Genomic DNA, 23,923 nt, shown 5'->3' with positions numbered 1-23,923 from the left:
TGTATACATTTTTTTTTCACTGTGTAACCCATGCTGAGGGTATGTGTGTTGCCTACACCCACCGAAGCCTGGCACAACTTTGAGGGCGGCCTTGAGGCAGATTTTTTCCAGTCGCAGGTAGCTGTACCTCAGCAGGCAACACCACAGGAACATCCAGTCCAGACGCGTCCGGTGGTTCATGATGATCACACTGCGCTCCCCTGGGATGAAGCCATCACCCGTGATCACCACCTTCACCCCAAACACCAGCTCCAGCAGGGCCTGCACAGGGGTAGGGAGGGAAACGGGGGAGGGAGGGGGAGGGAGGTACGTAGGAACAGGAAGACTCATTTCATTTGGTTCCAAAACAGACACCAAGAATAGTACAAAAAAAAGAAAAAGTCAGTGAGAGGTCAAAGAATATCAAGACAATAGATCAAAGAATCTTAAGTCAAAACCAAAAAGGTGAAACAGTTAACCACAGTGGTCAAACAAAGGTGATAAGAGACATAAGTGGATGCAGACATAAGGAACACCGAGAGACAGACGAGGGGTAAGATGACTCACCACGGGCAGGGTGAGCCAGGTGGCTACGATACGGTCTGTGATCCAGCGGTACCAGGAGGGTGACAGCAGCATTAGAGGTAGCACAGGGCCCAGCATGAAGATGCTGCCAAAGAAACTGCCCAGAAACAGGGTCACCACAAAGTACAGCCCACGCACAGACACCGCCATACCTGGGAAGGAGAGATTACTTCATATTTATATTTGGACTCTCCTTATACATCAGTGAAGACAACTTGTTAGTTCACTACAGTATTAAACTGATCATGAAGGAGATAAGTAGGATAAACACTTCCAGAGATGGCTAATCAATTCTGCCGAATTCCTATGTTGATGTGGAACTGCAAGTTGGGCATAATGAGGAAGGATTGAATTAATCATGAACCAGCCTAATGTAAGACAAAATGGAGTTGTCCTCATCAATAGCAAACCCTCATGTTCTGTGGATCTTCCTACATTTCCACAAAAACAGTGGAAAAACCAAGGCAGACATTCCTATTGTGGAATGTAAATAAGGGTCGGAGCCAGGGGTTTCTTACTGCTAAAATGCTGTGATCAGGGAACTGGATTTTATGCAGCTCGCCGACAACCTCACCTTAGAGCTGAATATTTCACATTTTCACTGAATAGCCTAAATATAAAGAAGAAGTTACAGGTCTGTGAGAGCCAGAAATCTTGCGTGTTTGTAGGTGACCAAATACTTATTTTCCACCATAATTTGCAAATAAATTCATAAAAAATCCTACGATGTGATTTTCTGGATTTTTTTCCCCTCATTTTGTCTGTCATAGTGAACGTGTACCTATGATGAAAATTACAGGCCTCTCGTCTTTTTAAGTGGGAGAACTTGCACAATTGGTGGCTGACTAAATACTTTTTGCCCCACTATATATACTGTTACACTGGCAATACTAAAGTGCCTATAAGAACATCCAATAGTCAAAGGTTAATGAAATACAAATGGTATACAGGGAAATAGTCCTATAATGATTACAACCTAAAACTTCTTAACTGGGAATATTGAAGACTCATGTTAAAAGGAACCACCAGCTTTCATATGTTCTCATGTTCTGAGCAAGGAACTTAAACGTTAGCTTTTTTACATGGCACATATTGCACTTTTGCTTTCTTCTCCAACACTTTGTTTTTGCATGATTTAAACCAAATTGAACATGTTTAATTTATTTGAGGCTAAATTGATTTTATTGATGTATTATATTAAAGTTAAAATAAGTGTTCATTCAGTATTGTTGTAATTGTCATTATTACCAAAAAAAAAAGTTTTAAAAACAATTGTCCGATTAATCGGTAGCGGCTTTTTTGGTCCTCCAATAATCGGTATCGGCGTTGAAAAATCACAGTCGGTCAACCTCTACAAACAATAGTATGCAAGTTTAAACACCATGGGACCACGCAGCCGTCATACCCCTCAGGAAGGAGACATTCTGCCTCCTAGAGATGAACGTACATTGGTGTGAAAAGTGCAAATCAATCCCAGAACAGCAAAGGACCTTGTGAAGATGCTGGAGGAAACAGGTACAAAAGTATCTATATCCAGAGTAAAACAAGTCCTACATCGACACAACCTGAAAGGCCACTCAGCAAGGAAGAAGCCACTGCTCCAAAACCACCATAAAAATGGTTGCAACTGCACATGGGGGGGACAAAGATTGTACTTTTTGAAGAAATGTCCTCTGGTCTGATGAAACAAAAATAGAACTGTTTGGCCATAATGACCATCGTTACGTTTGGAAGAAAAAGGGGGAGGCTTGCAAGCCGAAAAGCACCATCCCAACCGTGAAGCACGGGGGTGGCAGCATCATGTTGTGGGGGTGCTTTGCTGCAGGAGGGACTGGTGCACTTTACAAAATAGATGGCATCATGAGGATGGAAAATTATGTGGATATATTGAAGCAACATCTCAAGACATCAGTCAGGAAGTTAAAACTTGGTCGCAAATGGGTCTTCCAAATGGACAATGACCCCAAGCACACTTCCAAAGTTGTGGCAAAATGGCTTAAGGACAACAAAGTCAAGGTATTGGAGTGGCCATCACAAAGCCCTGACCTCAATCCCATAGAACATTTGTGGGCAGAACTGAAAAAGCGTGTGCGAGCAAGGTGGCCAACAAACCTGACTCAGTTACACAAGCTCTGTCATGAGCAATGGGCCAAAATTCACCAAAAACTTATTGTGGGAAGCTTGTGGAAGGCAACCCAAAACGTTTGACCCAAGTTAAACAATTTAAAGGTAATGCTACAAAATACTAATTGAGTGTATGTCAACTTCTGACCCTCTGGGAATGTGATGAAAGAAATACAAGCTGAAATAAATCATTCTTTCTACTATTATTCTGACATCTCACATTCTTAAAATAAAGTGCTGATCCTAACTGACCTAAGACTGGGCATTTTTATTAGGATTACATTTCAGGAATTGTGAAAAACTGAGTTTAAATGTATTTGGCGAAGGTGTATGTAAACTTCCGACTTCAACTGTAAATGAGAACTTGTTCTCAACTGGCCTACCCGGTTAAATAAAGTTACATTTTTTTTTATACATTTAGTTGGCATTTACACATGTCCCCATTACCAGTAAAACCCCATTTCTTTCACTTACGTGTCAAATAACACTGACCAATCAGGACCTGAATATGACTGTACATCACATAATAATGAAACGCATCCATACATTCTTTACGTAGCTATTACACATTGATTACACCATCACTCGTATTTCATATATGTCACAACTATTCATCGATACGCATGCTATGATGCTGGTAGCACCTACAGTGCTGGTCATAAATAGCAGCTAGCTAGCTCATGGATGCAAACAATGTTCTTCCCCAAAAACATAGCAAAACGACAATGTTCCAGTAGCTAGGTGTCACCATCTAAAATAACCATAATCTATTAGACCGTTCTTATTTGATTAATGGTGGTCAGACCCATCTATGTGAAGCTAGCCACAATAAGGAATAGCCACAATAGTGGACTTAGCAATTAGCCTTCAGAATAAATGTCATTGACAGTGATGCAAAGGAATACAAATAGTAGAATTATGCCATAATTGACTATATCATGCAAAACGATGTCGGAATGTTATATAAAAAAAATATAAAAAACAAAAAACAAAGACAATTCATTAATTTGACAAAAATCTGCTGAAATCACACTGGATGTATTATACTTTAGAATTGCATTGGGGGTATACTTATTTCACTGTACAGCCTTACCTATGGATTGTGGATAAATGACATGGGGTATCAGTCTACTCAGTGACACCCAAAGAACATTAGCATCGTCGATCTTATGGTGGGACTCTAAACAACCGAATTGAGCCATATATGTCAACCTATGTACCACGATAAGAGCTACAATGCTAATATTGGCATAAACTCTTCAGTTCCGTGGGTGTCACAGAGTAGACTGATACCCCATTTCATTGCTTTACATTCCAACCTTGTTTAACATTATCTAGTCTAAATATTGGCTTGCACATGCAATTTCAGCACACACATCCTTCTATAATACAACTGTTATTTGGAGTGTCAAATTAAAAGCTTATTTAACGTGTCAAATAGTGTTATTGTCAAATAGTGTTATTTGACACGCAAAGACCCAAACGGCATTCCATAGTATGTTGTGAAGCTAATAGCAGTAACGTTATTACTGTGCAACTCCGGTAGGGCAACATCTGAAAAATAGCGCACTTGTTAATATGTACCGGTGCTCAACCAGTCGTGAAGGCCAACATCACCCACGACAGAACGGTTAACTGTCAAGGGCAATCAATTCCATTATCTTGGTGTTAATGGATTTCGCCTTTGAGTTGTCTCGCTGAAATGTTCTTACTCTTTCAAATGACTGCTTGATCCACACAGCAGCTCCCCTCTGCTGTTTCCTGAAGTCCATGATCATCTCCTTTGTTTTGTTGACACCACACTCCGAGTGCCCTCATCTCCCTGTAGGCTGTCTCGTGGTTGTTGGTGATCAAGCCCACTGCAGTTGTGTCGTCTGCAAACTTGATGATTGAGTTGGAGGCATGCATGGCCACGCAGTCATGGGTAAACAGGGAGTACAGGAGAGGGCTGAGCACACACACTTGTGGGGCCCCAGTGTTGAGGGTCAGTGAAGTGGAGATGTTGTTTCCTACCTTCACCACCTCGGCGGCCAGTCAGAAAGTCCAGGAAACTGCCCAAACTTTTAATTTAGTCAATCGACACCCCCCCTCCCCTTTTGTTTTTACACTGCTGCTACTCGCTGTTTATTATCCATTCAGTCACGTTACCTTACATGTACAAATTACCTCGACTAACCTGTACCCCCGCACATTGACACGGTACCACTACCCGCTGTATATAGCCTCATGATTGTTATTTATTGTGTAACTTTTTATTTAGTATTTATTTTCTTAACTGCATTGTTGGTTAAGGGCTTGTAAGTAAGCATTTTACACTAAGGTCTACACCTGTTGTATTCAGCGCATGTGACAAATACAATTTGATTTGAAACCCAAGAGGTGGGACAAACTGAGGTGGGACAAACTTTCCCAGAACTGTTAGTGTCAGCTACTGGCCTAAGAATTGGGATGTAGGCTACGTATGCTATGCATGTGCTTTGGATAAAAGTATAAGCCTATCCTAAGGAAATAAAGAAATTATTACACTAAATCAGTAGGAAAGAAACTAAAATGTAGAGCAAAATGAAGCTTTTTAATATGGCTTTATTTATGCAGCTAGTCTTTATTGCTCGGTCTTGCTGACTTGGTGAAGGGAGTTCTGCTCGACCAAGCAGGTGTTTCACCTGTGGGTTCATGCTCCTCCACCTCAATTACCGCTGTTATTGCACAAGTCTCCCAGTCCCAACCCCCCTCTTGTCATTACCACCATGCATAGCAACAGCATGACACAGCAGCTCTCACGGCAGCAGCACCCAAAGTGGATGATAGACTGGTGCACTAACAACTCAGGAGTGTCATACAAAGCCAGGATGGGGTTTAAGAGTTGTTTTTTAACATGAAGCGTGGCAGAGGTGAGGAACTCCCTGGCTCAGCACAATTACACCTCCCCTGTTACTGCTCTCTCCCACAACTTACTCCCAGCACACACGCTGAAGAGCACACACAGGAAGTGTGGAGGACACACCTTTAGGGTCCTCAGAGGATGAGAGGTGAAAAGTGGAGTATTTCTGTCTGCACCACTCGGGTCTAAGGCACAGCATCTCAATGGTAGAGGAGTCACTAGAGACACCCTGGTTCGAATCAAGGCTGTAACACAACCAGCCGTGATTGGGAGTCCCATAGGGCGGCGCACAATTGGCCCAGCGTCGTCCGGGTTTGGCCAGTGTACGCCGTCATTGTAAATAAGAATTTGTTCTTAACTGACTTGCCTAGTTAAATAAAGGCTGCGTCCCTGCCCAGTCATGTGAAATCCATAGATTAGGGTATAATTACATTTATTTCAAATCGACTGATTTGTTTATACGAACTGTAATTCAGCAACAACAAAAATTACACACCCAGTAGCTCTCCTGGAGATATTATGCTGTAACAGACTAACCAAAAAAAAGTCTTATTATTTTAGAATATATATCCATTCAGTATAATATCCCCCATTCAGTGATTCAGGTATCAAATGTCTATACTTCGAAGCAAGGTAGCTAAGCGGGAAGGCTCGAGACTGACTTTTTCCAGTGCCAAGTAACACATGAAAGAAGTCAGCTATTTCATTTAGCATGTTCAGGGACTGCACAATGGACATTTGTCAAAATAGGATCCTGATACCTTGAGAGATGAATTTGCCTGCATGGTTTCTGTACATATTGGCCTATGCTATTTTATGCATAATTTACCACCAGAGGAAGTGGGAACTCAAAACACATTAGCTAGATTGCAAACTCTGAATATGATATTGTTGCTGTTTAGGCATGGAATTGATCTAACAGTAAACTGTAATGTTCTGCAAAAGCATCCCTTTTGTAGGCCAATATAGGCTATTTGTGGTATTCATCACAAATGCCCTCTGGGCTCCTTTGGCACTTCACCTCAATTACATTCTCTGTGGTGCCATTTCCTCTATACTGACAGTTAAGAAATAATTGTTATACTCACATAAAGCAGAGACTCAACTCCAACAGTTTTAAAAACTGTTGCTCACTGTCAGTATGCATGCTTTACTCAGTGTGCAAGAGGGGGGAGCAGGAGTGAAGTGAAAAAGGGACAAGGCATACACTTTCATTGCAGGAAATGACTTGCCTAGTTAAATAAAACATTTTAAAAATACAAATTCTGCACATTACTGTTGACAAATGTTTTTTAACCCCCAAAATCAGCAGGAACATTGTGTCACCTAATCACCGATGTCAGCAAAATTGTATTGGTAAAAGGAAGGCAACGTCAGTAATTTTCGGTTTATTGTCCCAGCTCTAGTTCAGTGTTTTTCCTATATTGTTTTCAGCAGCTGTGGCAAACTTAGCGTGGGGCACGGCTTTAAGAGGTCGCAGAGAGAAAATGTTGCCGTTTTTAATTGACATTTTCTGCAATTCTACATGTTTTGACATGGGGCGAAAAGAACATGTCACAGTTACGCTCCCCAATCCACACTAATGGGGCCGCAGCGGAGAAGGTGAAAAGCTTAAAAAGTTCATCAGTGTACACGTCACTGACCATCTGAAATGGTCCACCCACAGACAGTGTGGTGTAGGTGAAACAGCGCCTCTTCAACCTCAGGAGGCTGAAGAAATTTGTTTGGTCCCATAAGACCCTCAAACTTTCACAGATGCACCATTGAGAGCATCTTGTCGGGCTGTATCACCGCCTGGTACGGCAACTGCACCACAGGGCTCTCCAGAGGGTGGTACGGTCTGTCCAATACGTCACCGGCAGCACACTGCCTGCATCTACAGCACTCGGTGTCACAGGAAGGCCAAGAAGATCATCAAGGACCTGTTCACCCCGCTATCATCAAGAAGGCGAGGTAAGTTCAGGTGCATCAAAGCTGGTCCCGAGAGACTGTAAAACAGCTTATATGTCAAGGCCATCAGTCTGTTAAAGAGACACCACTAGCCAGCCCCCGCCCAGTACAATGCCTTGAACTTTAGGTCACTGTCACTAGATGGCTACCACCCGGTTACTCTTCCATGTACCTTAGAGGTTGCTGCCCTATGTATGTAGTCATGGAACACTGGTCACTTTAAATAAATGTTTACATACTGTTTTACCCACTTGATGGACCCGACAGAGGGCTGCCTCGCTTCTTCTACAAGCATTTCGCTACACTCGCAAATAACATCTGCTAACCATGTGTATGTGACCAATAAAATTAGATTTGACTTCATATGTACAGTGCATTTGGAAAGTATTCAGACCCATTGACATCATGCTGTGGGTTTGTTTTTCAGCGGCAGTCACTGGGAGACTAGTCAGGATCGAGGGAATGATGAACGGAGCAAAATACAGAAAGATCCTTGATGGAAACCTGCTTAGGACCTCAGACTGGGGCGACAGTTCACCTTCCAACTTGACAACAACTAAGCACACAGCCAAGACAAAGCAGGAGTGGCTTTGGGATAAGGCTCTGAAAGTCAGAGTGGCCTAGCCAGAGCCCAGACTTGAACACGATCGAACATCTCTGGAGATACCTGAAAATAGCTGTGCAGCTACGCTGCCCATCCAACCTGACAGAATTTGAAAGGATCTGCAGTAGAGCTTGACCGATTAAATCGGAATGGCCGACTAACTAGGGCCGATTTCAAGTTTTCATAACAATCAGAAATCTGTATTTTTGGACACCAATTTGGCCCAATTTTTTTTTTTCATCTTTATTTATCCTTTATTTAACTAGGCAAGTCAGTTAAGAACACATTCATATTTTCAATGATGGCCTAGGAACGGTGGGTTAACTGCCTTGTTCAGGGGCAGAATGACAGATTTACACCTTGTCAGCTCGGGAATTCAATCTTGCAACCTTACAGTTAACTAGTCCAATGCTCTAAGCACCTGATTACATTGCACTCCACGAGGAGACTGCCTGTTACGCGAATGCAGTAAGAAGCCAAGGTAAGTTGTTAGCTAGCATTAAACTTAACTTATAAAAAACAATCAAATCATAATCACCAACTACACATGGTTGATGATATTACTAGTTTATCTAGCGTGTCCTACGTTGCATATTTTTTATTTATTTATTTATTTCACCTTTATTTAACCAGGTAGGCAAGTTGAGAACAAGTTCTCATTTACAATTGCGACCTGGCCAAGATAAAGCAAAGCAGTTCGACAGATACAACGACACAGAGTTACACATGGAGTAAAACAAACATACAGTCAATAATACAGTATAAACAAGTGTATATACAATGTGAGCAAATGAGGTGAGAAGGGAGGTAAAGGCAAAAAAGGCCATGGTGGCAAAGTAAATACAATATAGCAAGTAAAACACTGGAATGGTAGTTTTGTAATGGAAGAATGTGCAAAGTAGAAATAAAAATAATGGGGTGCAAAGGAGCAAAATAAATAAATTAAATACAGTTGGGAAAGAGGTAGTTGTTTGGGCTAAATTATAGGTGGGCTATGTACAGGTGCAGTAATCTGTGAGCTGCTCTGACAGTTGGTGCTTAAAGCTAGTGAGGGAGATAAGTGTTTCCAGTTTCAGAGATTTTTGTAGTTCGTTCCAGTCATTGGCAGCAGAGAACTGGAAGGAGAGGCGGCCAAAGAAAGAATTGGTTTTGGGGGTGACTAGAGAGATATACCTGCTGGAGCGTGTGCTACAGGTGGGAGATGCTATGGTGACCAGCGAGCTGAGATAAGGGGGACTTTACCTAGCAGGGTCTTGTAGATGACATGGAGCCAGTGGGTTTGGCGACGAGTATGAAGCGAGGGCCAGCCAACGAGAGCATACAGGTCGCAATGGTGGGTAGTATATGGGGCTTTGGTGACAAAACGGATTGCACTGTGATAGACTGCATCCAATTTGTTGAGTAGGGTATTGGAGGCTATTTTGTAAATGACATCGCCAAAGTCGAGGATTGGTAGGATGGTCAGTTTTACAAGGGTATGTTTGGCAGCATGAGTGAAGGATGCTTTGTTGCGAAATAGGAAGCCAATTCTAGATTTAACTTTGGATTGGAGATGTTTGATATGGGTCTGGAAGGAGAGTTTACAGTCTAACCAGACACCTAAGTATTTGTAGTTGTCCACGTATTCTAAGTCAGAGCCGTCCAGAGTAGTGATGTTGGACAGGCGGGTAGGTGCAGGTAGCGATCGGTTGCATTTAGTTTTACTTGTATTTAAGAGCAATTGGAGGCCACGGAAGGAGAGTTGTATGGCATTGAAGCTTATATAATCGATTCGGTGCGTATTCGCGAAAAAGGACTGTCGTTGCTCCAATGTGTACCTAACCATAAACATCAATGCCTTTCTTAAAATCAATACACAAGTATATCTTTTTAAACCTGCATATTTAGTTAATATTGCCTGCTAACATGACTCTTTGCGAACTGTGAAGACTATTTCTTCCTAACAAAGACAGCCAACTTCACCAAACGGGGAATGATTTAGCAAAAGCGCATGTGCGAAAAAAGCACAATCGTTGCACGACTGTACCTAACCATGAACATCAATGCATTTCTTAAAATCAATACACAGAAGTATATTTTTAAACCTGCATATTTAGCTAAAAGAAATCTAGGTTAGCAGGCAATATTAACCAGGTGAAATTGTGTCACTTCTCTTGCGTTCACTTCACGCAGAGTCAGTGTATATGCAACAGTTTGGGCCGCCTAATTTGCCAGAATTGTACATAATTATGACATAATATTGAAGGTTGTGCAATGTAACAGGAATATTTAGACTTAGGGATGCCACCCGTTAGATAAAATACGGAACGGTTCCGTATTTCACTGAAAGAATAAAACATCTTGTTTTCGAGATGATAGTTTCCGGGTTCGACCATATTAATGACCTAAGGCTCGTATTTCTGTGTGTTATGTTATAATTAAGTCTATGATTTGATACAGCAGTCTGACTGAGCGGTGGTAGGCACCAGCAGGCTCGTAAGCATTCATTCAAACAGCACTTTCGTGCGTTTTGCCAGCAGCTCTTCGCTGTGCTTCAAGCATTGAGCTGTTTGACTTCAAGCCTATCAACTCCCGAGATTAGGCTGGTGTAACCGATGTGAAATGGCTAGCTAGTTAGCGTTAGCGGGGTGTGCGCTAATAGCGTTTCAAACATCACTCGCTCTGAGACTTGGAGTAGTTGTTCCCCTTACTCTGCATGGGTAACGCTGCGTCGAGAGTGGCTGTTGTCGATGTGTTCCTGGTTCGAGCCCAGGTAGGGGGGAGGAGAGGAAGCTATACTGTTACACTGGCAATACTAGAGTGCCTATAAGAACATCCAATAGTCAAAGGTGTATGAAATACAAATCGTAGAGAGAGAAATTGTCCTATAATTCCTATAACAACTACAACCTAGAACTTCTTACCTGGGAATATTGAAGACTCATGTTAAAAGGAACCACCAGCTTTCATATGTTCTCATGTTCTGAGCAAGGAACTTAAACGTTAGCTTTCTTACATGGCACATATTGCACTTTTACTTTCTTCTCCAAAACTTTGTTTTTGCATTATTTAAACCAAATTGAACATGTTTCATTATTTATTTGAGGCTAAATTGATTTTATTGATGTATTATATTAAAGTTAAAATAAGTGTTCATTCAGTATTGTTGTAATTGTCATTATTACAAATACTTTTTTTTATATATATATATATATATATATATATATTTATTTTTTATTTTTATTTAATTGTATTAAATCGGACGATTAATTGGTAGCGGCTTTTTTGGTCCTCCAATAAATCTGTATCGGTGTTGAAAAAAATCGCTGTCAAAAGAGCTTTAACAAAGTACTAAGTAAAGGGCTTGAATACTTGTGAATTTCATATCGGTTACATTTTTAATAAATGTGCAAAAAATTTATTTTTTGCTTTGTCATTGTGTTTTTGTATCCATTTTAGAAAAAGTAACATGTGGAAAAGTTAAGGAGTCTGAATACTTTCCAAATGCACTGTATATTTATACTCTGGACTCTAACATTGCTCAACCTAATATTAATTAATTCCATTCTTTTGCTTTTAACATGTGTCTATTGTTAGATATTACTGCACTGTTGGAGCTAGAACACACAAGCATTTGGCTACACCCTTAATAACATCTAAATGTGTGTATGCAAACAATAAAATGTGAGTTAAATCACATTTCCTACAATACTACACATTTTGCCATTGGGTGGGGAAAACATTTTACAGTTTTAAAAAGTGCCTTTAAAACGCAATGAATCCCTTTGAAAATGTCCTATTTGGCATTGATATGAGTCAGGAAACAGTTATTCTAGTGTCAACATTGACTAAAGTGTAAATAGGTTCATTTTGTCTAAAATGGAGTTTGGAACATCCGTGCGTCACAACAGGTAAATGAAGGTTGGGTTTTGATTTGACAATGTCCATTTGCCCACTAACATTGGGTGAACAGCTGCAGTGATTGCACTCTCTCCAATAGCATTAGACAATGAGACAGACCTGCCCAGCAGCTCAGACTTTGTTTACGTAAGACCACACTTTTTTTTATAAACTTGGGAAATACAGCGCCAAACACCTTAGTTACATTGTAAAATTGCACAACTAAAACATCCTTGGCAAAAACAAACATTACAGATGTCTTGAGTCATCTTGGTTTCATTCTGGGGATTTTGACGAAGTGAAATAGGCTTCACTGTCTCATGGGGGACAAATATAATTAATATAATAAACCAAAAGCGGAATAGGCCAGGAAACACACCAAGACTGAAATATGTTTTTTCTAATGAGCAACAAAATAACACAAATGCCTATTGGAGTGTTCAGCTCTTTAATGCTAGTTTCCTGTAATTCTACACATTGTCAGAGTGACACAAACATTTTCACAAAATTTAAATGGGGACCGCTTGCCATGACATTTTTGGAATTTTAGATTCTACCAGACTGTCTACATTTTATTTTGGTGATTGTTAGTTCAAAGACTGTTATTTAAAAATATATTGCTCCATAAAATGTTATACATACTTTATATCTGATTTTAGTCATAAACAAAAAAAATACATACATAGTATTGTCGAACTAGTGTTTCCCCTATCAAATTGTAAAGGCTACCTACCCTGCTGTTAAGGCATTTTAAAATCTAATAAAAAGGTCAGTCTTAAATTAATTTAAGGACCTGCAGACAAATGTAATAAAATCATAAGATGAGGCTAAATGTTTATTCAAATCACCATAGCAATGTCCACAGAACATTGCCTAAAATAGGATCTTGCCTAACTGCAATGCAGAATATTTGCTGTTAGTCTGACCCTGCATACTCTGGCAATTGTATTGCATTCCAGTCTGAGTCTAGACCAGATATCACCATAGAGCAAATGGAAATGAGAGCTCAACCATGTCTAAACAGCAAGCCGAGTCTTGCCCATTCTTGGTTCTCTGCTCTCTAAACCATTTGCCTAAGTAATTACATTTAATTTCTTCCATTTTAGTAATTTGACATACTTCTATTCAGAGCGACTTATAGTAGTGAGTGCATACATTTTTCATACTGGTCCCGTGGGAATCAAACTGTGGCATTGCAAGTGCCATGCTCTACCAACTGAGCCACTAACTGAACTAGTGAGTTAGTCTAGCTGAACAGTTGCAGTGGAAAAACAGAGGACTTCTACCCCTGGGTTCCATCACCACTTTGCTCACAGCTAATTGCTGCAGTCTGATGAGCTGTGCAGTTTGCAGGGAGTGAAGTGTTAGTCAGAAAAAAACAACAACACTTTAATGACTTGTTTCCATTGGATCTCCGATAAAGGTCAGGGAGAGTGAAAGGCTTAGTTGTGCTAATGATCAATACACACAGCAGGAATCGACATACAGGGCTGCCCGCTGGCCCGGGAGGTTTTGGAAACCCTCCAGGGCCCGGCTTCCCGATAGCAATGGAATTTAGGCTTACAAGTGTTTTAACGATGCATCTTTCCTACAACCGTCAAAGATGTAACATGTTTCCCAGAACACAACCTAAAAGAGAACATTCTCTCATTGCGTCGTTGAGGCATGTGTCGATACTGATTGAATCAAAAAGGCAGCACTGCTCTTGGGTCAGCTTTCTCCATTCAAAATCTTACCTTCACAGAATTATTCCACAATACTGACAACGAATTAGCTCCTAGAGATATATGATCAACAATGGTTGCAAATACCGAGGTGGCTTATTCTAACGCTTACTAGGGTTGCAAAGGGTCGGAAACTTTCCGAAAACTTTCAATGGGAAGTTAAGCCCTGGAATTTTGGGAAATTTGCTAAATTCATTTAAAAAATAGCTTATAACAGTGAACCTTTTTTGTGGGATAAGCATAGGGCAATTCTAGGTCTTGAGGCATATTTTGGTTAAACTATCCCCAAGTCAATGGACTTGCAACCCTCTGCATGCACAGTGCATTCTTCTATCACATGTACAGCTGATTCTCAAATCTTGCACACTAATGAGATTAGAGGTCGACCGATTATGATTTTTCAACGCCGTTACCGATAACGATTATTGGAGGACCAAAAAAGCCGATACCAATTAAATCGACAGATTTATAAAAAAAAATGTTATTTATAATAATGACAATTACAACAATACTGAATTAACACTTATTTTAACTTAATATAATACATCAATAAAATCAATTTAGCCTCAAATAAATAATGAAACATGTTCAATTTGGTTTAAATAATGCAAAAACAAAGTGTTGGAGAAGAAAGTAAAAGTGCAATATGTGTCATGTAAGAAAGCTAACGTTTAAGTTCCTTGCTCAGAACATGAGAACATATGAAAGCTGGTGGTTCCTTTTGACATGAGTCTTCAATATTCCCAGGTAAGAAGTTTTAGGTTGTAGTTATTATAGGACTATTTCCCTCTATACCATTTGTATTTCATATACCTTTGACTATTGGATGTTCTTATAGGCACTTTAGTATTGCCAGTGTAACAGGATAGCTTCCGTCCCTTTCCTCACTCCTCCCTGGGCTCGAACCAGGAACACAGCCACCCTCGAAGCAGCGTTACCCATTGCTCCACAACAACCACTCCAAGGCTCAGAGCGAGTGATGTTTGAAACGCTATTAGCGCGCGCTAGCCATTTCACTTCGGTTACACCAGCCTCATCTCGGGACTTGATAGGCTTGAAGTCATAAACCGCGCAATGCTTGATGCACAACGAAGAGCTGCTGGTAAAACGCAAAGAAAGTGCTGTTTGAATGAATGTTTACGCGCCTGCTTCTGCATACCACCGCTCAGTTAGGTACTTGTATGCTCAGCCAGATTACATGCAACGCAGGACACGCTAGATAATATCTAGTAATATCAACCATGTGTAGTTAACTAGTGATAATGATTTATTGATTGTTTTTATAAGATAAGTTTAAATGCTAGATAGCAACTTACTTTGGCATACTGCATTCGCGTAACAGGCTTGTGGAGTGCAACGAGAGAGAGGCAGGTCGTTATAGCGTTGGACTAGTTAACTGTAAGGTTGCAAGATTGGATCCCCTAGCTGACAAGGTGAAAATCTGTCGTTCTGCGAGATGCTATTGAGCCCACAGTACTACACTGTCTGAGCCAAAGGACAACATTATTTCTGTAAGTTTTGATTACAATACTGGGTGGGGTGAATATATTTTATGACATACATGATTTTTTGATAACTAGTAAATAGTAGCCTACAGCAAAGTGTGTTAAATCATTTTGAACTTGTTAGCAATTTCTGCTAGTTAGTTTTTGCTACCATGTGGGTTTTTAGCTTGCTTGAGCCTGCTAACTGAGTGTTAATTCACCTGTTTCCATACACGTTTCATTTTAAAACATCTTACAAAAGGAGTTGTTTAAATCTAACTACCTAACTGTTTACCTGTACATGGAATTGTATTAGTTTTTTTTTACTACATTTTTCCCCCAATCTTTACAGGAAAATGCCACAGGTAATATCTGATGTGTGGAGACATTTCATTGCAGCTAATGTAGAACGAAAAGTGGTGTACATTTGAAAATGTTGTGCCAAATCACATGTGAAGAATGTAACAAAGATGCAGAATCTGGCCAAGTGCATAAAGTTCCCTCAGCGCTCACAACCTGTGACAAAAGTCCCTCTTCTTCTATTCGAGGTGAAAATGATGAATCAGACACATCGATAGCAATAGCTCATGGTCCTCCTGGAATTAGAAGCTTTTTGGACTCAATGGAGGAACGTAGTCAGATAAATGCTGATTAATGTCTTGCTTGAGCTGTGTACGCAACTGGTTCACCTCTGATGCCCACAGGCAATGTGTATTGGAAGAGAATTCTGAATGTTCTTCGCCCCGCATACATCCCTCAAAACAGACACGCTTTATCTACTAATTTGCTGGATGCAGAGTTCAACAGAATTTAAGTGAAGGCAAATCATAGAGAAAGCAGACTGTATTGCAGTCATCTCTGATGGGTGGTCGAATGTTTGTGGGCAAGGAATAATTAACTACACCATCTCCACCCTCAACCACTATTCTACAAGAGCACAGATAAGGGACAACAGACACACCGGTCGGTACATTGCATGGATGATGTATTTTGGGAGAGAGTGGTAAGCAGCCTGAAACCTATTGCAGTAGCCATTGCACGGATTGAGGGAGACAATGCCATCCTGTCTGATGTTCAGACTGCTTGCAGATGTAAGAGAAGAAATCCATACTGCCCTGCCCACTTCACTGTTGCTCCAAGCAGAGGAAACTGTAGTTCTGAAATACATCAAAAAGTGTGAAGACTTCTGCGTGAAGACTTCTGCCTGAAGCCCATACATGCTGCAGCATACATGTCTGACCCAAAGTATGCTGGCAAGAGCATCGGTCTGGTGCAGAACTCAACAAGGCCTACGGTGTCATCACTACCATGTCTCGCCACCTTGGCCTGGATGAGGGCAAGGTTCTTGGCATTCTGGGGAAGTACACTTCCAAGCAAGGGCTTGGAATGTTAGCATGACTGCCATATTGCATCAGCCACCTGGTGGAAGGGACTTTATGGATCTGAGGCTCTTTCCCCCGTTTGCCTCCATCATTCTCCAAATCCCACCAACATCAGCCACCTCAGAGCACAACTGGCCCTTGTTTGGGAACACAACAGGCTGACCAATACACGGGTTGAGAAATTGGTGGCCATTGGGCAAATGTGAGGCTTTCTGAGCCTGACAACGAGCCATCCTCAACAAGGTTGGAAAGTGACAGTGAAGATGAGGCCTCAGAGTCTGATGTTCAAGAGCTGGACATTGAGGAGGTCCAGGGAGAAGGCATGGATGTCTGAGAGGAAGACAACCAAAGCTTTAGTTTCTAGACTATCATTTTACAGACGTATGTTGAAAATGTTTTTGAGATGCGATGGCTCATTGGGGATCAATCAATATTCCCTTTTATCCTCTTGAAACTAGGGGGCACTATTTTTATTTTTTGAAAAATAACGTTCCCAAAGTAAACGGCCTATTTCTCAGGACCAGATGCTAGAATATGCATATAATTGACAGCTTAGGATAGAAAACACAAAGGTTTCCAAAACTGTAAAAATATTGTCTGTGAGTATAACAGAACTGATATTGCAGGCGAAAGCCTAAGAAAAATCCAATCAGGAAGTGACTCATGTTTTGAAACCGTTGTATTCCTTTGCACCCCTATTGGCCATTGAAAGGGATATCAACCAGATTCCTTTTTCCACGTATTCCCTAAGGTGTCTACAGCATTGTGACGTAGTTTCACGCCTTTATGTTGAAGAATGAGCGTAAATGACTACATTGCGTAAGTGGCCAGCTGAGGGCTCTCAGAGAGATTCTTGCGTAAAAGACAGAGGTAGTCATTTTTCCTGTCGCTCCTACTGAAAAGCTAATTGTCCCGGTTGATATACAATGCTCAAAAAAATAAAGGGAACACTAAAATAACATCCTAGATCTGAATGAATGAAATATTCTTATTAAATACTTTTTTCTTTACATAGTTGAATGTGCTGACAACAAAATCACACAAAAATTATCAATGGAAATCAAATTTATCAACCCATGGAGGTCTGGATTTGGAGTCACACTCAAAATTAAAGTGGAAAACCACAATACAGGCTGATCCAACTTTGATGTAATGTCCTTAAAACAAGTCAAAATGAGGCTCAGTAGTGTGTGTGGCCTCCACGTGCCTGTATGACCTCCCTACAACGCCTGGGCATGCTCCTGATGAGGTGGCGGATGGTCTCCTGAGGGATCTCCTCCCAGACCTGGACTAAAGCATCCGCCAACTCCTGGACAGTCTGTGGTGCAACGTGGCCTTGGTGAATGGAGCGAGACATGATGTCCCAGATGTGCTCAATTGGATTCCTGTCTGGGGAATGGGCGGGCCAGTCCATAGCATCAATGCCTTCCTCTTGCAGGAACTGCTGACACACTCCAGCCACATGAGGTCTAGCATTGTCTTGCATTAGGAGGAACCCAGGGCCAACCGCACCAGCATATGGTCTCACAAGGGGTCTGTGGATCTCATCTCGGTACCTAATGGCAGTCAGGCTACCTCTGGCGAGCACATGGAGGGCTGTGCGGCCCCCCAAAGAAATGCCACCCCACACCATGACTGACCCAAAGCCAAACCGGTCATGCTGGAGGATGTTGCAGGCAGCAGAACGTTCTCCACGGCGTCTCCAGACTGTCACGTCTGTCACATGTGCTCAGTGTGAACCTGCTTTCATCTGTGAAGAGCACATGGCACCAGTGGCGAATTTGCCAATCTTGGTGTTCTCTGGCGAATGCCAAACTTCCTGCATGGTGTTGGGCTGTAAGCACAACCCCCACCTGTGGACGTCGGGCCCTCATACCACTCTCATGGAGTCTGTTTCTGACTGTTTGAGCAGACACATGTACATTTGTGGCCTGCTGGAGGTCATTTTGCAGGGCTCTGGCAGTGCTCCTCCTGCTCCTCCTTGCACAAAGGCAGAGGTAGTGGTCCTGCTGCTGGGTTGTTGCCCTCCTACGGCCTCCTCCACATCTCCTGATGTACTGGCCTGTCTCCTGGTAGCGCCTCCATGCTCTGGACACTACGCTGACAGACACAGCAAGCCTTCTTGCCACAGCTCGCATTGATGTGCCATCCTGGATGAGCTGCACTACCTGAGCCACTTCTGTGGGTTGTAGACTCCGTCTCAAGCTACCACTAGAGTGAAAGCACCGCCAGCATTCAAAAATGACCAAAACATCAGCCAGGAAGCATAGGAACTGAGAAGTGGTCTGTGGTCACCAGCTGCAGAACCACTCCTTTATTGGGGGTGTCTTGCTAATTGCCTATCATTTCCATTTCCTATTCCATTTGCACAACAGCATGTGAAATTTATTGTCAATCAGTGTTGCTTCCTAAGTGGACAGTTTGATTTCACAGAAGTGTAATTGACTTGGAGTTACATTGTAATGTTTAAGTGTTCCCTTTATTTTTTTAAACAGTGTATATCGAATAGATATTTGAAAAACACCTTGAGGATTGATTACAAAAAACATTTGCCATGTTTCTGTCGATATTATGGATCTCATTTGGAATTTTGTTCAGCGTTGTCGTGACCGCTATTTCCGGTGGCTTTCTCAACATATCATGACCAACAAACAGAGGTATTTTGGGTATAAAAATAATCTTTATGGAACAAAATTAACATTTGCTGTCTAACTGGGAGTCTCGTGAGTGAAAACATCCGAAGCTCAAAGGTAAACGGTTAATTTGATTGCTTTTCTGATTTTCATAACCAAGCTTCCTGCTGCTAGCTGGACATAATGCTATGCTAGGTTATCGATAAACTCGTCTTGCTTTGGCTGTAAAGCATAATTTCAAAATCTGAGATGACAGGGTGATTAACAAAAGGCTAAGCTGTGTTTCACTATATTTCACTTGTGATTTCATGAATATTTTCTAGTAATATTTTTTGACCGTTGCGCTATGCTAATTAGTGTAGTTTATGACAATTCTGCCGGATCCGGGATGGGTAGTTCCTGCTATTAATGTTCAATTCATAACTAAATAGTTTTTTTTATTTCTATTGGAAGCATTTAATTATGTCTACTTATGATAAGGTAAAAGGTTTATATTTGTCGCCATATGGTAAATATATCTTATGCAAAAAAACATCTACATTTAAATGGTATTAATATTAATGTGCATATATTCCGTTAATTCCCATATACTCCCGTTAATTCCCACCTCTGAATATTGCCCAAATTGTGCAACCCTAATGCCTATCCTATAAAAATGCACTAAAGTTTAGGTGCATCACTATGCACATGATAGTTCATAATGAACATGAGCAAATTTGAGAACAAGGCTACTTAAATTCTATCACCATATTGATTGCAGCACTTGTACAGGTAATACACTGGATCACTGCTACTCTAACTTCCGCGATGCAAAAACGGCCCTCCCCCGCCCTCCCTTCGTCAAATGCTCCTACAGTCCTATAGGCAGAAACTCAAACAGGATGTACCCGTGACTAGAACTATTCAACATTGTTTCTGTACCAAAGACGGCAAAGAAAACTGAACTAAATGACTATTGCCCCTGTAGCACTCACACCTCATCATGAGGAGCTTTGAGACTAGTCAAGGATCATGTCACCTCCACCTAGACCCACTCCAATTTGCATACCTCCCCAACAGGTTGACAGACGATGCAATCACCATCACACTGCCCTATCCCATCTGGACAAAAGGAATACCTACAGTGGGGCAAAAAAGTATTTAGTCAGCCACCAATTGTGCAAGTTCTCCCACTTAAAAAGATGAGAGAGGCCTGTAATTTTCATCATAGGTACACTTCAACTATGACAGACAAAATGAGAAAAGAATAATCCAGAAATCACATTGTAGGATTTTTTTATGAATTTATTTGCAAATTATGGTGGAAAATAAGGATTTGGTCAATAACAAAAGTTTCTCAATACTTTGTCATTGCCAACAAAGGGTATATAACAGAGGTCTAACGTTTTCTGTAAGTCTTCACAAGGTTTTCACACTGTTGCTGGTATTTTGGCCCATTCCTCCATGCAGATCTCCTCTAGAGCAGTGATGTTTTGGGGCTGTTGCTGGGCAACACGGACTTCAACTCCCTCCAAAGATTTTGGATGGGGTTGAGATCTGGAGACTGGCTAGGCCACTCCAGGACCTTGAAATGCTTCTTACGAAGCCACTCCTTCGTTGCCCGGGCGGTGTGTTTGGGATCATTGTCATGCTGAAAGACCCAGCCACGTTTCATCTTCAATGCCCTTGCTGATGGAAGGAGGTTTTCACTCAAAATCTCACAATACATGGCCCCATTCATTCTTTCCTTTACACGGATCAGTCGTCCTGGTCCCCTTGCAGAAAAACAGCCCCAAAGCATGATGTTTCCACCCCCATGCTTCACAGTAGGTATGGTGTTCTTTGGATGCAACTCAGCAGTCTTAGTCCTCCAAACACGACGAGTTGAGTTTTTACTTTACTTTTTATTTTGGTTTCATCTGACCATATGACATTCCCCCAATCTTCTTCTGGATCATCCAAATGCTCTCTAGCAAACTTCAGACGGGCCTGGACATGTACTGGCTTAAGCAGGGGGACACGACTGGCACTGCAGGATTTGAGTCCCTGGCAGCGTAGTGTGTTACTGATGGTAGGCTTTGTTACTTTGGTCCCAGCTCTCTGCAGGTCATTCACTAGGTCCTAGGGGTGAGATCTTGCGTGGAGCCCCAGATCGAGGGAGATTATCAGTGGTCTTGTATGTCTTCCATTTCCTAATAATTGCTCCCACAGTTGATTTCTTCAAACCAAGCTGCTTACCTATTGCAGATTCAGTCTTCCCAGCCTGGTACAGGTCTACAATTTTGTTTCTGGTGTCCTTTGACAGAGTTTGGAGTGTGACTGTTTGAGGTTGTGGACAGGTGTATTTTATACTGATAACAAGTTCAAACAGGTGCCATTAATACAGGTAACGAGTGGAGGACAGAGGAGCCTCTTAAAGAAGAAGGTACAGGTCTGTGAGAGCCAGAAATCTTGCTTGTTTGTAGGTGACCAAATACTTATTTTCCACCATAATTTGTAGGATTTTTAATGAATTTCTTTGCAATGTGATTTTCTTTTCTCATTTGGTCTGTCATAGTTGAAGTGTACCTGTGATGAAAATTACAGGCCTCATCTTTTTAAGTGGGAGAACTTGCACAATTGGTGGCTGACTAAATACTTTTTTTGCCCCACTGTATGTAAGAATGCGGCTCATTGACTACAGGTCAGCATTCAACACCATAGTTCCCTCAAAGCTCATTAAGCTTGAGACCCTGGGTCTGAACTCTGCCCCTATGCAATTGGGTCCTTGACTTTGACAGGCCGCCCCCAAGTGGTGAAAGTAGGAAATAACATCACCACGTCGCTGATCCTCAACACTGGGGCCCCACAAGGGTGAGTTCTCAGCCACCCCCTCCAGTATTCCCTGTTCACCCATGACTGCGTGGCCATGCACGCCTCCAATTCAAACAAGTTTGAAGACGACACAACAGTCGTGGGCTTGATTACCAACAACGACGATTAATGTCTATATCATTGAAATACAGTGCATTCGTTAACTATTCAGACCCTTGGATTTCTCACTTTGTTACATTGTAGCCTTATTCTAAATGTGTTTAAATTGCACCCCCCCCAAATCAATCTACACAGAAAACCCCATGACAAAGCAAAAGAATTTACAACCAATAAAAACAAAATAAGAATTAAGACCCTTTCCTCATTACTCTGTTGAAGCACCTTTGGCAGTGATTACAGCCTCGAGTCTTCTTGAGTATGACGCTACAAGCTTGACACACCTGTATTTGGGGAGTTTCTCACATTCTTCTCTGCAGATCCTCTCAAGCTCTGTCAGGTTGGATGGGGAACGTTGCTGTACAGCTATTTTCAGGTCTCTCCAGAGGATGTTCGATCGGGTTCAAGTCCGGGCTCTGGCTGGGCCACTCAAGGACAATCAGAGACTTGTCCCGAAGCCACTCCTGCGTTGTCTTGGCTGTGTGCTTAGGATTCATCCCAGTCTGAGGTCCTGAGCAGGTTATCGTCAAGGATCTTTCCCTTGATCCTGACTTGTCTCCCCGTCCCTGCTACTGAAATACATCTCCACAGGATGATTCTGCCAGAACCATGCTTCACCGTAGCGATGGTGGCAGGTTTCCTCCAGACGTGACGCTTATCATTCAGGCTAGAGGTCGACCGATCATGATTTTTCAATGCCGATACCGATTATTGGAGGACCAAAAAAACAAAAACGATACCGATTTTTATATACATATATGTAATAATTACAACAAATACTGATTGAACACATTTGAACTTAATATAATACAGAAATAAAATCAATTTAGTCTCAAATAAATAATGAAACGTACAATTTGGTTTAAAAAACGCAAAAAAAGTGTAAAAGTGCAATATGTGCCATGTAAAAAAAGCTAACGTTTAAGTTCCTTGCACAGAACATGTGAAAGCTGGTGGTTCCTTTTAACACAAGTCTTCAATATTCCAAGTTAAGAATTTTTAGTTGTAGTTATAGGAATTATAGGACTTTCTCTCTATACCATTAGTATTTCATATACCTTTGACTATTGAATGTTCTTAAAGGCACTTCAGTATTGTCAGCCTAATCTCAGGAGTTGATAGGCTTGAAGTCAAACAGCGCTGTGCATCCCAGCATTGCTAAGAGCTGCTTTTTGAATGAATGCTTACGAGCCTGTGGCTGCCTACCACCGCTCAGTCAGACTGCTCTATCAAATCATACTTAATTATAATATAATAAACACACCGAAATACAAGCCTTTGGTCATTAATGTTGCCAAATCCGGAAACTATCATTTCGAAAACAAAACATTTATTCTTTCAGTGAAAAACCGTTTATTTATTAATTATGTAAAATTCTGGCAAATTAATTAGTCTTTGTTAGGAATAAATGGCCTTTCAACGAGCCAGGTGGCCCATACTGCTGCATATACCCCGACTCTGATTGCATTGAACGCAAGAGAAGTGACACAATTTCCCTAGTTAACTTCTCTAGGATAGGGGGAAGCATTTGGAATTTTGGATGAAAAGCATGCCCAATTTCAACTGCCTGCTACTCATCCCCAGAAGATATGCATAGTATTAGTAGATTTGGATAGAAAAAAAAAAACTTTGAATCATGACTGAGTATAACAGAACTTATGTAGCAGGCGAAACCCTGAGAACAAACCATTACGATTTTTTTTTGGTTTTTTTGAGGTCACCCTGTTTTCAATGATTTTTCATTGTGAA

The 23,923-nt window shown here is 41.3% G+C and overlaps 1 protein-coding gene across 1 annotated transcript in view; it reads right to left on the bottom strand.

Moving 5' to 3' along the window:
• lclat1 (lysocardiolipin acyltransferase 1) overlaps nucleotides 1-23,923 on the bottom strand; it is a 33,875-nt gene that overhangs the window by 4,724 nt on the left and 5,228 nt on the right. The window contains exons 2-3 of the mRNA XM_024437115.2: nucleotides 547-716; nucleotides 63-261 (exon numbers count right to left, since the gene is read on the bottom strand). Of these exons, the coding sequence (XP_024292883.1) occupies nucleotides 63-261; nucleotides 547-714 (367 nt within the window). The 5' untranslated portion in view covers nucleotides 715-716. The remainder of the gene's footprint in view (nucleotides 1-62; nucleotides 262-546; nucleotides 717-23,923) is intronic.

This window comes from Oncorhynchus tshawytscha, linkage group LG11 (assembly GCF_018296145.1).
Source record: "Oncorhynchus tshawytscha isolate Ot180627B linkage group LG11, Otsh_v2.0, whole genome shotgun sequence".
In the NCBI taxonomy this organism is placed as follows: domain Eukaryota; kingdom Metazoa; phylum Chordata; class Actinopteri; order Salmoniformes; family Salmonidae; genus Oncorhynchus; species Oncorhynchus tshawytscha.
Note: the sequence above shows the minus strand (reverse complement) of the source record. Positions and strands in the feature narration are given on the sequence as shown.